Below are 15,864 nucleotides of genomic sequence, written 5' to 3' on the forward strand. Positions count from 1 at the left end.
TTAACTTGGTATTTAATTTCAATTAGCACACTAATCAGACAATAGAGGGAAATGTGCAAAATAGTATTTATTTTTTAAAAACAAAACTTGTAAAGATACAAAAATTAATAAAAACATAAATTTTAAGAAATATCCCAAAGTTTCATTTCTTTGATCATTAAAACTGACCCTTAAAAAAAAGCTGCTTATGAGTGAAATCCAACAGCTAATTTGTTTACTGACTGTATAGAAAGCCCAAACAATAATTACTGATTTAGAGTGCTCTTGTAAACAATCTATTTTTGGCTGAAATACTTATGAAATGCATAGCCTGTTTGGAGGGCAAGGTGTGTTTATATTTACTTCAAGTAAGATAGGCTTTATATTACATATTCGTTTATGTTGTAAATATCTGAGATTTAAGCTTAATAATTCTCAGCTGTCTTAATAACTAAGCAAATGAGGGAGATGGAGGTTAGGTCATCCATAAATTAACTATGCATAAATATAATGCATCAATAAACAAACACAAGGTTTACATTTTCTTTCTCTCTGCCTCTTTTTATTGTTATATTAAAGACAATGATAACAGATGTAATTTACTAAATACTTTTAACACATACAAGAGAGTAAAACCACCATTTAAAAGCCGCATTATATTTACCAAAAAAAAGAAAAAAAAATCTACAGTGATCACTCATTCCAATACAAACTCCACCCATTTACACCTTCAGAAGAATCTTTATTCTCAAAAATACTAAGCATTTTCGGTAGAATTTCTCATGATAAAATGAAGTACTTATCCACAGGAAAGGTTTATGGGCTTTCTTTCCATTTGGCCCCTACCTGTCTTATACTTACATTTTAAAAAGAAATAGAGGTAAACTTCTATACAGACACATCATTAAGTGGCAATCTCACTGAGATCACAAATAAAATTTTAATTTATTCTGAAATTTCTGTTGTTAAAAGGGAGCTAGCAAAATACATACGGCTTTTAGAGCAGATAATAAATGCATTGCATTACATTCTCAATCTTTACTGTGCCAAAATCTAGGCAGAAGTGTATCTTAGTATCACATTGAAAATACAAAATAATTTGAGGATAGCTATGTTGAATTTCACATCAGGTCTTCTCTGCATGGAGGATGATTTAAAAAATAAACACAGTGGCACCTTAAGACTTAAACCAAGAGATTTACATTCCCTGAATATAGCCTTACACTTTTCTTTTGGTTGCTACATAAAGACTAACTGCAGCACAAACTGACTCATTTTCAAATGCTAGACCATCCAGCAGCCTGCTTTTCCTTTGTGAGCGCACAACTTCAGCTCTTTTATATTGTTTCTCTCCAACTTTGACCCATATTATGAGCACACTGAATATCCAAACACTGCTGACAAGAAAACACTGATACTTTCCCTGCATAGCACCACAGTAAATTTAAGCATAGTACACTGAAATAATTTAAAATCTATATTCATTCTGAAAACTGCTCTAATGGGCTAAAGATTAAAATACTTTCAAATTATTTCATGCCAATGCATGAAAACAGCTTCCCTTTCTATTCATACTTTATATATTAAAATAAGAATAGGTTGTTCAGACGATCCTGTTCAATTATGAAACTTTCCCAAAACTAAGACTGCTGTAAATCACAGATTCCAGCAGTTTAACAGCTGCTATAACATGAAAAGTTATCTCTAATTTGTAACGCTTTTTGAACAGTCTTCTCAGAGTTTAGTAGCTGCTTTACAATCTGCACCTTCTTGCAGGTGCGTACCAAAGCAGAATCCTGGGGAGGAAAACCATTTACTGGATAAAAACTCGAGATAAAAGAAAAACTAAAAAACACAAGCAAAGAGCAAATATTTCAAACGCTTTCAACAGCACTCTTGAAGTTTAACTCAGTATGAATCAATCAGAGACTCAGTTCTAGCTTTCCAAAGGCTCTGTTCCTAACAGCTATGGATTGACCCCTGCAGCTCCTGTTAAAAGGCCATTTCCAAACGCACTCTGTGCAAGCTCACAGAGCTCTCGCAGTTTTGGGGTTTTTTTAATCAAATATGGATACGTGTCTAATACTGAGTTGCTAACAACTTGCACCCATTAACATTAACACAAAGACCTAATTCTAGCACATGAAAATTTTATCAGCTGAAATCCATTTTAAATTTGTTTTCACTCTCTGGTGCAGAAAAGCCTCTATTTCAACCGCCTGTACTAACAACACGTGGCAAACAACTGGGCAATTCTTTTGATAGTATTTCACTTACCAAATCAAAGTTATTGAGACATACAGAACTGAGAATACACATTTCTTAATTTAAACGATGTTTTCTTGCTATTTCTTGTTTCGCTAACTTGCATTATGTCCAAGTGCTACGTAACAATGGGAATATGAAATTCGTTATTATCAAATATCAGAGGCCTCCTAGGAGGGGTTGATTCTTTGTCCGCTTTGTGCAACAGTTTAAAAAGTCCTGTTCCAATATTCATCGGAATTCCCATGATGATGCACTCAGAAACACCTAGGAAAAAACCAAACATGTTGAACACCTGAAGAGTAAGGATTTACAAAACTACTTTCATTCGCCCATTCTACATGCTTTGCCTATCAAATCTCCTTGAACCTCACACGTAAAGACCAAGCTCTCTTCACTAGATAAAGTTAAATGTTATGGTCATCAGATCAGTATGTTATTTAATCTGTGTTATTTAAATTCTAGACAGGAAAAATTCAACTTAACCTCAACAACTTCTCCAGCAATCAAAGAGCTTCAGGTTTGTTTTGGGGAAGGCATGTTCCACCCAGTGCCAACAGCAGAAAATGAAAGGCAAAGTTACTTCATGTTCGTTATCTGACACAGTACTGACTTCAGTCAAATCTGGCCCAGTTCCCTCGAAACCCCCTCAGTGAAAGAGGCATACTATTACTTTAGCTACGCGACTTTTTGCATTTTCACAATTCAAAAAGTGCTTGCTTTGAGTTTAAAGATTTAGTCTCTCTCAGCTTTTTTTGATACCTGTAACACTTGCACAGCAATGTACTGACACATTTATATTGCAAATCTAGCAATGTATACAACTGTTCCAAAAAACATTCCATATTAAAAACAAGCTATCAGATACCAGTGGCTTTTTTTAAACTCAAACTGTTATGATCCCAATTACTTTTGCACGTTCTCAGGAGTATTAGAATATTGTCCTTTACATAAATGTTTATGAAAACAACAATAAATAACTGTACCTTTCAATGTACAAAAGATGAATATCAATTTGCTTAAAATTCTGGCAAGATTTGATTGCTAATTTAAATGTATATGAATGAAGATTCTGTATTTTTGCTCTTAGGCCATCGCTGCATTTCTGCTATGTATTTGCTAACATTATGCACCTAAAAATCTTGTTCAAAATAGAATTCTTAGAGTTACTGCATATTTAGGCCCACTACTTTGTACAGCCCCTATAGCACGCAGATTACAACGGATAAAGGAAAAACCTTTCTAATACCTAGCAGAAGAAAACTTACCTGTTTTTGCACAATGACCTTTCAACCTGAGCCAACCACCAAACCATGGAAACTGCATTTAGATTTTGAGAATCCTTCTTCCCTTGCAATAATTCCATGTATACAACCAGAAGCCTTCCTCTCCACCTCCCTTTTGCCTCATGGACAAAGTATAGTTTGCAGCATCTGACAGCAGTCATGTACAGCAGGAAACGTTTGGACAGAACATGCTGCTGTAACAACCAAGTGTATGTTATATATCCGCTCAGACTAACGTACACTAGAGGCCAATGGCAATCCTATCAGACAGGTGAAGATAATGATGATGTTGATGTCAGAAGAACTGCCAGGATGGCACACTCACTCTAATGACCATCCAAGCCTCCTCCAGTGGAATGCCTGGTAACACTACCAGTTATAATTTATTGCAGATCTAAGCATCTGGCTGACAGCTATGAACTGCTGCTCTCACTTTCAGCTGGAAGAAGCTAGGTAGAGATGAAGCCAGTCATGCTGCTCTTGCTGCAGTTTATTTTTGACACTTCCCTTCCAGACCACCTCCTCATAAATTAACGGCACAGCAGTGATCTGTAGCTCCCAGTTCCCACTCTTAAGTTAGAAATCAGAGTGCTGTTGGCTACTCTTTGTGAAGAGGACAGAACGATAAACTGACTATATCTTTAAGCAGTGGCTTGCAGACAGTAGCACTTCCTGCTGGTCCTGCTTCCAGCATCCAGTGGATGCTGCTGGAACTGTATGTACTCTCCTCTGCTCTAGTTTCAACCTGCTTTGCCCACTGAAAGGTGGCATCTGCAATTCGCAGAAGAAAACGCTTGTCTTCCATGTAGGTAAAGCAAGAATCAGCTGTCCCCCATTTTCTTGGGGGAAATAAAAGCATCTTACAAGACTAAAGGGATTCAAAGGCCACATGGTCTAAAACTACACCCACACATTCAGGAGAAATGCTGATTTTAGATGACATTCAGTTCAGCACCTATAGTTGATTTTGGACACATACTAATTTTTCTTGGCAACATTTATAATTTTTTCCTACTCTGGAGTTGCAAAACCATGAGTGTGCAAGAGTCTTTTCATAGCAATTTGAAGAGATAAACTAGTGATGGCCCAGTCAGGCAGCTGCACAGCACTTTTTCATACAAGTAAGCCAGTATCATCTCTTCAGTTTTGAAAGACAGACAACAATTTTCTCTTTTCTCTATTCTATTTCCTTATTAGAACTAAAACATTTATATAGGAGGCAATAGAAGGCAACATGAAAAGATCTTTGGTTTCCACATTATTCAAAACAAGATTTTACCAGCTCAGAGGGGACTTGGAGAAAACATTTTCTTTTCCTTACTGTCCAGGATGGAATTAGTCTCTCATAGAATCTTTGCTTTAATCATGGGCAAACAATAATTTTAAAAAATAAGAAAATCTCACACATGTGGAATGCTGGATAGGCAGAAAGTGGCAGAGCTCTTAGAATACGAACTAAGTAATAAAAAGGTTTCTAACAGATTACAGCGATTCAGAAAATATACTGTCCACAAAACACTGTTTGAAATTGACTACACTTTCTGAGACCACCTAGAAATACATACAAACTAGTAAACCTTAACATAATATGTTCATATTTTTAGACTTCATTAGCATCCAGAAACTCCAAATGAGTGGTTACAGCCTTATATAAGCAGATGATGAAGAGGCTGAAACCTGCTGGACTTCTCCTTTTCTCTGCTTAACCTACTAAATAGAGACTACTTAACAAATCATTCCAAAATTTATGTATCTTAAAGGAGAAGGAAATCTGGGAGGAATAAGGGTGAACGAGTTTAACAAAAGAATTTCAATTCCAAGTATTAGCATACATGGCAGAAATGCAAAATTAAGAGACAAACAGAAGGATAAAATTTATCTATTTGACTTTTCTGTTTGGCTGTACATATGCATGCACTTGTGTGCATGTACACGTATTTTTAACTCTTATCAGATTTTTTCATGAATTCAGTGAGAATATGATTCAGAAGATGTTAATGTGCTCAACTTTAAAACTGAAGAATAGATACATTTGAAAAGAAATTTCTCAGGACAGAGACTGAATGGAGGACTGATAAACAAGGTTTCCAAATTAAAAAACAAAAAACCATATAATTTTTATCTATTTAGATCAGAACTAACTGAAGAAGACAAGAACTTGGCCTTTTTCTTTATTTCTAGGTACAGGACAAATCACATAAGCGATCATTATGCATATTATGATATTCATCTATGCTGAGATATATGTCTTCCCACTTCTTAATAGGAATGAAAATGAAATCTCAATACTGACTGAGGTACTAGATTCCTTAATGAGCTCTAGGTGTTGAAGATACACAAACTTCCACAACTGAAAAAACAGAACTACTGATAGTGAGACAAATTTCCTGGTATTTCACCGAGGTATGTGGTGAGAAGTAAAACCAAATTACTAAAAGTCTACTTTAAGAAACATCCAACAAATGTCCAACTGACTTCAACATCTCCAATTGAGATTAGAAGTAAACAAGCATGTACCAAACTTCTATGATCGAGAATTATGGATCAGCCTCAGATCCAACATGTTTTACATGTAGAGTTGAACAGTAAGTTTAACAAGGGCAAAAATCCAATGCTTTCAAGAGATTTACAGATACTGGGTAAGGACCACAAACTACAACAGAATTTGCAATACCTACCACAAACAGAATCCTTCTGTCCAAAATAGGCAGCATCAAAGAGATGGTCTGCAGTCTTTTCAAAAGAAGCCAGCATCAACACACTTTCCTTCATTTTTGCCAGTCCAAACCTAGTAATGCCCAGCACTTCACCCTTGATTGATGGAAGAACCCAAAGAAAAACTTTCACAATAATGTCTCGAAGTCAGTCATGTTTGCTAAAGAAGCTAATCAAGTGAACAACTCGAATGTAGTTTTTATTCTAACAAACACACGAAACAAGCAGTAAGTAAAAAGGTTACTATCTACAATATAGCACTATCACAATATGCTGCTTCACAGATAAACATCCTGAAGGTTAAATGTTTGGTAGTAATCAATATTTAAATAAAACAAAAGTGATTATTTATACACAACAGAAGCTGTTATAAATGGTTAATAGAACATTTTTTTAAAGCAAGAATATTGAAAAGATAGAAAGAAACATTGCCATGAGAAGAAACATAAAATTACAAACTAGTTGCTGAGCTACAAACTTTAGTGGGGTCTGAGAGTACTATGCTGAAGCTACTGCCTATTGTCTACTGATAAATCTGATTTCAGCTGCCAGAAGATAACAGAAGATGTTGAATCTTCATTTTTTCACTCTCCAGAAAAAAAAAGTAATTAGCTTTTTAAACTAACTTGGTTTATTTCTGCCTCGGTTTCTAACAAACATCCCAATTATAACAGACTGCACAAAAGCACAAGTCAGAAGTACAGACAAAAGAATGCATGCTAGGAGCCCAACAAGGGTTAAACAGTGCACTTTGATGCCCCTTTCCACTATTGTGTTGCAGCTCCACACGGCCAGCCCTGAGGACCGCTGCAGCTCAGTACAAAAGCCCTACAGTTTTGAGAGAGGTCAGAACTGCTTCATACATTTTACCCAAATTAAACCCTTGCACTCTGGCAGGCAAAGTGGAAAATCTTACTTCACAAAGTGTACTCAAATCTAAAAAACATACGAGATGTGAGGGAAAGTCAGTCAATCAATAAAGAACAGACACAATTTTCTACTAACAAGTTCTAGAAGATTGCTCATACTTCTACATGTAATCTGATTCTATTTGCAATGTCTGTATCCTTTGACTTTTATATACAGTGCAGCTGCTATGAACCACACCCCATGTGGTTTTCTCCACAGTAAGCCTTAAATTGTTACCCAAACAGTTGATTTTCATACCACAATTTTTAGGATTCTTATTTCCAGTATGAAATTACAATTCAGAAATTACGATTCTCTAATCATTGTATCAACTTGTTTTCAGTCAAAATAGACCTTCTCCTCCCCCCCACCATTGTAAGAACTAGGTTAATTAAGCATTTTGTTTAATATACAAACAACAGTATTTGGTCAGTACAATTTACAATTCTTTAAACCTATAACAGATTTCCATCTCCCTAGCTCACCCGTCCTTCTCAAACAAGGTAAAATTGATTTGTATAAACAGGCCACTTGAACATTTAGAAAAAGTATAGTACAAACCTTGTAAGTCATTAGATCAGACAGCAACATAACATGTCTCCTGTCAATGCTCATACCATGGTTCACCATTGTATACTGAATCTCATTGATAATGGTCGTCCGAGCAGCTTCAATTCCTAGTGTCTTCTCCACCTACACAAGAGATTATGTTCGATTAATGAAGAACCAAATGCTTGCAGCATGTATATTCCTGTAACAAATACCATCTGATGTCAGATAATACCTCATTTCCATTACTACTCTTTTGCATTTTTCCATTTTAAAAATATTTATAGAAAAAATTTCTTTGAAGTGAACAGTGCTGCCAGTCGAACTATTCTCTTGTGTTAACGCATTCTGACAACTACTAGTGAAATCAGGCTTGATTAGACATCAACTGCTCCATCTGAGCACAAACAAGCACTTGTAATAAAGATGCTATGGGGAAAAATCCACAGTACTCATTTGAACATTACCTCGTAAGTGTTGTTAGAGGATGTCTTTGTTCCTTTCACTCCATGAGTAGCCATAACAGCTCGCAGATTATCACCTTCAACTAGAAGTTTATATTTTTCCTTTCCACTTTGTTCATCAATATGAATGACAGCTCGGGAAACCTCTGGTATACCTTGCACTACAACCTTCACAAACAAAACAAAACTAGTAACGTTGATGCGTACAGTAATGCAGTATAGAAGCGTAACCCTTATCAGCATTCAAACCTATTTAGAAGCTCCAGTCTGTGGAGGAAATGATCAATTAAAACACACTAGTGCAGCAAATGCGACATTCACACTGTACTACAAAACTTACTACCTACATTTTATATTTTATGCCAGATATCCTCACACTCAGATCCGAGTCTCTGAATGGTGGTAGATCACACAAATGAAAGGGCATTGTGCGAATAACAAGGTTCACTTATCACTATTTTTAAAAGTAGACAGTTTCCTCACAGAAAGCTGCAAAAATGCCAGATACTGCCATGTGGTTCAACTCCAGATGCAGCTGTAAGATATAACTATTTCATAGAACTGCTGCACTCAGAATGATTCAGTAAATGTTGTAAGGCACATATCAAGGCTTTGATTTTATCTGTAAAGATTAATAATGGAGGCTTAGTTTCAGCTGTAAAGCAGTAATATCACAATGTAAGTGTTACAGACTCAGGCTATTTTCATTGTTAGTACTGACAAGAACTATTTCATCTTCCCACCATAGAACTCCAAATTATTATTACTGATTACCTCCCACAAAAGCATGAGACAGCCTTGTTTTTTACCTTTGGTAGTTCTTCCTTCAGGGACTGCAATACATAATACATTGAACTCTTGCTGTTTTCACGAGGGGTCACACATACAACTGCTTCTCCATGGACAGCAACATCCCCAGGCTTTACTCTGAGTTTAGATATGCAAATAGAGTAACGCACAGTCTCTGCATTCACCTGTGGCAAAAGTCAGCCAGCAAACATCAGGGTATCTCTTAACATACACAAATCTGCTTATGCAGCAGTTTTTCAACAGAATACAAAAAAAGCAGAATATATAAAAAGAAATAAAAATTGTTACTCTCATAAATTGCATGAAATACTATCCTATGCTGAGGGTACTGGCCTATATGTTAACTCATGGACAGATTACAACCTTGTACTTAACAAGACACCAAGAAATGAATTTATGTTCTCTCAGTTCCAAACAAAGGAAAAATTATCCACTTTACAAGGGGAAAAAAAAAGGGGAAAAAACAATCCAGGTGTAACATAGCCACAGAACATCCTTCGTTCACTTTCTAAGTTCCACTGGTCTGATTTCTGTCTCTGAGATAGGATTAAGAGACCCTTTGGAACTTACCCAAGGCACAGTCTGCGTAAGAACTGAACAACTCACCTCTAATCTCAGTAGTCTAATGCGCTCCAAAGACAGCTTCACTAGGATGAAACAATCATCTGGAAGAAACACTTCCTCAATATATTCTGAAATCTTTAAGAGGTAAGGACAAAATAGTTAGCATGTGAAAATGGTTAAAATGCCCCATTGCCATAACAATTGGCTAATATTTACATTTAAAGCATTAGCAATAATAACATTTTTCCTACCTCTCCTAACAAAGTCTTCTCAATTCTTCCTTTAACCAGACGGGCAAAATCGGGATCATCATCTTTGTCCAACTGTGCTGTTATAATAGGGGTGCTACAAAGAATAACCACATACACAGAAAAAACCACAAACAGTTAGGAAATTTCTCAGCTAGATTACAGATGGCAGTTTGAATTACAGCTTGCCTTATGGATCTCATATCTAGACAAGTATTTAATAAGATAAAGAGACCTTCAGCTTCCTCAAGTAACATTTAAGAAAATTATTGTTCATGTACTTCAGGCTGGTAAAAACAAGCAAACACACAAGAGATTATAATACAGCAATTAGTGACTATTTTCATGATGTACACTATTCTAGTACTATTTAAGCACGGCTTCATGGATACCTAGAAATAGATATGTGTGCTGGTTTTGGCTGGGATAGTTTTCTTCACAGCAGCTAGTATGGGGCTATGTTTTGGATTTGTGCTGGAAACAGTGTTGATAACACAGGGATGTTTTAATTATTGCTGAGCAGTGCTCACACAGAGTCAAGGCCTTTTCTGCTTCTCACCTCACCCCACCAATGAGTAGGCTGGGGGGGGCACAAGGATTTGGGAGAGGACAAAGCTGGGACAGCTGATGCCAGCAGACCAAAGGGATATTCCATGCCATATGATGTGATGTTCAGCATATAAAGCTGGGGGAAGAAGGAAGGGGGAATGTTTGGAGTGATGGCATTTGTCTTCCCAAGTAACCATTAGGCATGATGGAGCCCTGGTTTCCTGGAGATGTCTGAACACCTCCCTGCCAATGGGAAAGAGGAAATGAATTCCTTGTTTTGCTTTGTTTGTTCGTGTGGCTTTTGCTTTACCTGTTCAACTGGTTTTGTCCCAATCCATGAGTTTTATCACTTTTACCCTTCTCATTCTCTCCCTTATCCCATGGGGGCGGGGAGTGAGCAAGCGGCTGTGTGGGGCAGAGCTGCTGGCTAGGGTTAAACCACAACAGCATGCTTCAACTACTGCTAAACACCAGGAAGTTTCACAATAGATGAGACACACCTAATGGACTATTAAACTTAGTAAGCAACCCCTTTACCTCATTTGCTTTTCAGAAAAATACTACTTGTCTCTTCTCAGGCCTTAAGTATCACTTAGATTTTGCTTGTTTGGGTATTCCATGCATTCAATGTTGTCTAGTATACTGCTGAGAACAGGGAAACGCTGTCGCGTATTGGAAATTTATCCATCAGGTTTCACTTAGGCAAAGGGAAAAAAAACCCAAACCAAAACAACGTGAGTACCTAATAGCCTTTGAAGCATTAATGATTTCTTTGATTCTTGGCACACCCAAAGTAATGTTCATTGAAGCAACGCCAGCAAAATGGAAAGTCTTCAGAGTCATCTGTGTGCCAGGCTCACCAATACTCTGTGCACAAAGAGCTCCTACTGCAGAACCAGGCTCCATCTGTGCCCTGATAAAATTACAGAGAGAGACATAGAACTCAATAAGGTATCAAATCCTAAGCAACCAAAGACAGAAACTATTCTGGCAGGTATATGAGAAGCTCGTTAATTTTTATTTTTTAATAAACGAACAGGAAAGAGGTTAAAGGGTCATCAATACTCAAGACTGATTCTCATGAAAGGCAAGATGATGCTCTATCATACAGGCATTCCACAGATCCAGTGTAACATCCGTAACAAGCAACAAAATGCTTGTCCTCCTCCTGCACATCAAGGAGTAGACTCAAGACTTGCCATTCAGGGAAATCCCATACATTAACATTTCCAAAACTCCTCTTTATGTCTTTAAGCACAAGAGAGACATTTATTAAGTGTTCTTTAAGAAAATACTGTGCAGCTTACTTTTTAATCAGAGCAAAAACCACATATTAATGCCTTCCTGATTTCATCTTATTCAAAAGTCCTATAACGATGAGCTACTTTCCCTTCAAGTTATGCATGTAACGGGCTCACACCCACATTTGTCCTTTTCTAAAATTTATATACTTAGAAAACTGGTTGTCCTTTCAGGTCAAAAAATGAAGACCAGTACGCTACACTATGCCATCTCAAAGTGAGACATGAGGCATGGTTTACATTCTCCTCTACCATCTCGTTCAGATCCTGCAGTTAGCATTCTTAAGCTCGCACAGAGTGCAATGCCATCTGCTTTTCCAGGGCAAACATAACCTCTGAACTTAAGGCACAATACCACTTTCTAAATCAGTCTAACTTGTAGCAGCTTCTTGAACTCTCCTTGATGAACTCTTAACAATTAAAATTGCTGTCTAATAGTGATTTGGCTTGTAACATCTAAAGGAATTAATTCTGGCTGACTGTAAAACAAAATTACTTAAGTAGAATGGTTTTCACTATTATTTGGAGATCTCTTTACATTCATGTCATATTTACTAAAAAAAAAAAATCACTGAAATCTCAGCAGAGCGATTTCTCCTGGTAAAATAACAATAGTCTCTAAAACACAAACAATCATCATAGCAATCAGATCCTTTCCAAGGGTACCATCTTTCAGTTATCAAATCAGCATAATACAGTATGATAAATCAACTTACTACATTAAGGTGGCAATTAACATTTAAGAGCACTCAAGACAAACGTAAGCAAGTAATCCTAGTAACAGAAAGCAGAACACTGGTAACTGCTTTAAAATAGTTAAGAATTTAACATATAAATGAATTTTCTAGAAAAAGAAAAAATAGTAGTAAAATTGATGTAGGTGAGCAGGAGGCCACAAAGCAGATGTCACCAAAGGCTGCATGCCAGTGACCAAATCCAAAGAGTCTAAGTAAATGAAACAACTCTCAATGGATAAAGAAATGAAAACATCCACACTATATCTTGTTAAGAGACCAAGAAAAACAAACAAAAAGCTCCTACAAGTGCAGAACAAATGAGCGTGAAGTGTGGCACAAGTCTACAGACTGTGTAGATCAAGAATAACCATCAAGATTCACATGGATTTGAAACTGATCTGTTCAGGTATTATTTTGCAGGACTCTTTGGAGGTTTGGAACAATCTCCGGCAAGAGAGGGAGGAAGGGAACACGTCTGCCAGTGGGTGTATAAATGTTAGTGTTTAAACAATATCCTCTCTCACTCAGAATCCTATTACTTTGGGCTTTCACCAGAATCTGCTGTCAAAACACAATCTGTGGATACAAGCAGTAAGCAGCTATAGAAGAAAACTGTTACTGGTGTGATTACTACCATCTCAGAAGTAAGGTTCCTAAAAACAACCAGACAGCTTTCCATGTTCAAGAAATACAAAATTAAAATAAAGCATTTTTTCTGCAATGTAAAAGGAATCCAAACAAATCAGTAAGATTCTGCTTATAAAAGAATCTGATTATGATTCAAGACAGAAAGGTAAAAACCTCAGCTCTGTCAGACCTCTAGAACTGTTGTACAAGACTCAACTCTGCCTTAACAAGCCCACCCGTAGATGATGTTTTCCCCCCCCGGCATTCTACCTTTGTCTTGCAACGTTTATGTCATTGGAGCCAACTGTTTCTTACTCTTTATTTGTATCGCATTCACAACAGAAGCAATATTCATACAGTAAAAATAGCAAAATACACTCCTAGACTACAGACACAGCAACAAATGCTGAACTGGGAAGGGCGAATAGATTGAGACAACAACAGGCTAAACACTTACCTCATGTATTTGTCCCTACAAGTCTCTAGAAACTTCTCTAGTTGTGTTGGAGTAATCCTATCCAACTGATATAAAACTCGTGGCTGAAAAGAAAATAGAACACTTAGAAAAGCAATAGCTTATGAAGATTTAAAATAATTACATAATTACTCGTGTGAAACTATTTACCTCTGTTGTGCCATTGTCATTAATGCCATACTTGTCCCTAGTTTTTTTTATCTTCTCAGAAACACCTTTGATGAATTTTTTAATTTCCTGAAATTACATTGAAATGACAGTTAAGCAAAGACATGGTCCTCCTATCGAAGTCTTCAGCATAAGTTATTTGCTTAAAGTTCCAAATGTAATGTTTACAATAATTAAATTAACAATGCACAATATGAAGAAAAAACATCAAAACTTAGACATGCACATACAATAGAATTTACCAAACCAGATTCACTCTTGTGTAACCACAAGTTAGTAGCAGTACATAAGGAATATGGTCCACGCTGGAAAAAAGCATCCTTCCTGAGCACACACTGACAACTTAGAGATTTGAGTTTGGTTGATCCTTCCTTCCTAGCCACCACTTCTGAAACTGATTCTACCATCAAAAAAAGAAACCAACAAAAATCCCTCAAAATTCTTATTTTCTGAGTATACTGACACAATCACATTCTCACTCGTTTCTCAGTATTCAAAATAAGTCAAAGTGGAAAGGCTGTGGCAAGAGAGAAGTATATAAAGGACACCTGCTGGATAAATTTCAAAGACTTAAGATGTGCTTCATTTGAGGGGAAAAAAAATCCTCAAAATTTATATAGACACATCAGTCTCTACCTAACATAGTTCAAACTTCTCTGTGCTGCAGAGAGGTCTTGCTGACAGTTGTATATAACACGTAGCAGTACATAAAGCCTTTCACTCTCTTACCAGGTTTACCCAAAAGTAGTTCTAGCAGACTTTACTTGAACATGAATTGAAACAATACTGTTTGAAAAACATGCAATGTTTGTATAAATCATCATTTAGGCATTATGCTTTGGATATAGATACATACACTAGAAGTCATGAAATATGAGGTTCACGATTAAACTCTCCCATAAAAGTGGACTCAGTGCAAGTCAGTTCCATAACACACGGTCATCAAAACCAAAATATCAACAAAGCAAGAGGAAATCCTTCCCATCTACTTCAACAATGACTTAAAAAAGCCTCTGTGGAGAAGTGAGTGGTTTCATTTTTAGAGTCCTTTTAAACCCTTTTCAACTCATTAGTCCTGCCTGACAACCAAGATGATGATTATATAATACCACCTCTTCTTCACTCAGCACTGGACTCCTTCCAACCGCCCTCATAGCTGGGTACTGAAAATTACTTGCAAAATTGACTAAAATATTTGACTGACTGCTTTTTTTTTTTCTAATAACTGAATTCCTAAATCATTATCAAAACACTTCTATTACATCCTACACAGTATCCTCAGATTCTCAAAATAACAACATTATTACTGGTATTCAAGGTATTTTCTGTGAATACTACAATAAAGTTCAAATTCAAATGAAAGAACCAACAACAGAAGTGTGCTGCTGGAATGGATGCTTCAAGTTGTTTCCCCAGTTAGATGACAACAGGATGCATTCATACATTTCTGCCCCTTTTGCCCTTCAGTAAATCATATTAACGAATGAAATACTTGGCCATTTTAAAGGTTTCTGACCTTGAAATCTTGACATAAAATTGATCATTTGATTTATTTACTAAGTGTTAAGCTATAATGTGGTATTAGAAAAATTAATCTTTCTACTACCAGTGCATAAAAAAAAAAAGGAGTATTGCAGGACTTGCAGAAGATCATCCAGAACATTTGATCTATAGAGAAAAAAAACACTAAGGAGAGACTTTAAAAGTAATCGTATCTTGAAAGATGCTTCTTTTGTGGAGGGGCAAAAAGGGAGGAGTGGAAGGGGAAGAAAGCAGAAAGAATAACACTAACTTCTCCCTCTAGAACACTGAAGACTAAGTTATTCTACATTTTCACCTACTCACATAAAACCAGGGGACAGTAATAATAACCACATCACCATGAACTTCTCAAAATTTGTTGTCATACTGGCTGAATAATTGGTCATATGGAGTAAGTCCACAATAGGACAGACTTAAGACCAAAACAGCATAGGATTGCAAATAGAATTATGGCCAACAATTTATTGTCAACTTTTCCTCTTCGACACTCTGAGTTTCAAAATACGTTTTTTTCTAAAAAAAAACCAAACATCTCCAACATAGTAAATGAATTGTTGTCTCTCATTCTGAACTGTAAAAATAATGTACTCAAACGACATTATTTCCACACACTAGAGCCAAAAACATGAGACATAAAAGATAGATCTCTAAAGCAATTTCTTTTTCATCATCAAAG

General features: G+C 36.4%; 1 protein-coding gene across 2 annotated transcripts in view; it reads right to left on the reverse strand.

Moving 5' to 3' along the window:
* Positions 1-905: 905 nt before the first annotated feature.
* POLR3A (RNA polymerase III subunit A) overlaps positions 906-15,864 on the reverse strand; it is a 40,184-nt gene continuing 25,225 nt past the window's right edge. For both annotated transcript variants that reach the window (XM_086616392.1, XM_086616393.1), the window contains 10 exons: positions 13,629-13,715; positions 13,461-13,543; positions 11,081-11,251; positions 9,793-9,886; positions 9,584-9,676; positions 8,977-9,141; positions 8,171-8,335; positions 7,716-7,847; positions 6,209-6,341; positions 906-2,511 (listed from right to left, as the gene is read on the reverse strand). In XM_086616392.1, the coding sequence (XP_086472518.1) occupies positions 2,363-2,511; positions 6,209-6,341; positions 7,716-7,847; positions 8,171-8,335; positions 8,977-9,141; positions 9,584-9,676; positions 9,793-9,886; positions 11,081-11,251; positions 13,461-13,543; positions 13,629-13,715 (1,272 nt within the window). In that variant the 3' untranslated portion in view covers positions 906-2,362. The remainder of the gene's footprint in view (positions 2,512-6,208; positions 6,342-7,715; positions 7,848-8,170; positions 8,336-8,976; positions 9,142-9,583; positions 9,677-9,792; positions 9,887-11,080; positions 11,252-13,460; positions 13,544-13,628; positions 13,716-15,864) is intronic.

This window comes from Tauraco erythrolophus, chromosome 9, assembly GCF_009769465.1.
Source record: "Tauraco erythrolophus isolate bTauEry1 chromosome 9, bTauEry1.pri, whole genome shotgun sequence".
Taxonomy (NCBI): domain Eukaryota; kingdom Metazoa; phylum Chordata; class Aves; order Musophagiformes; family Musophagidae; genus Tauraco; species Tauraco erythrolophus.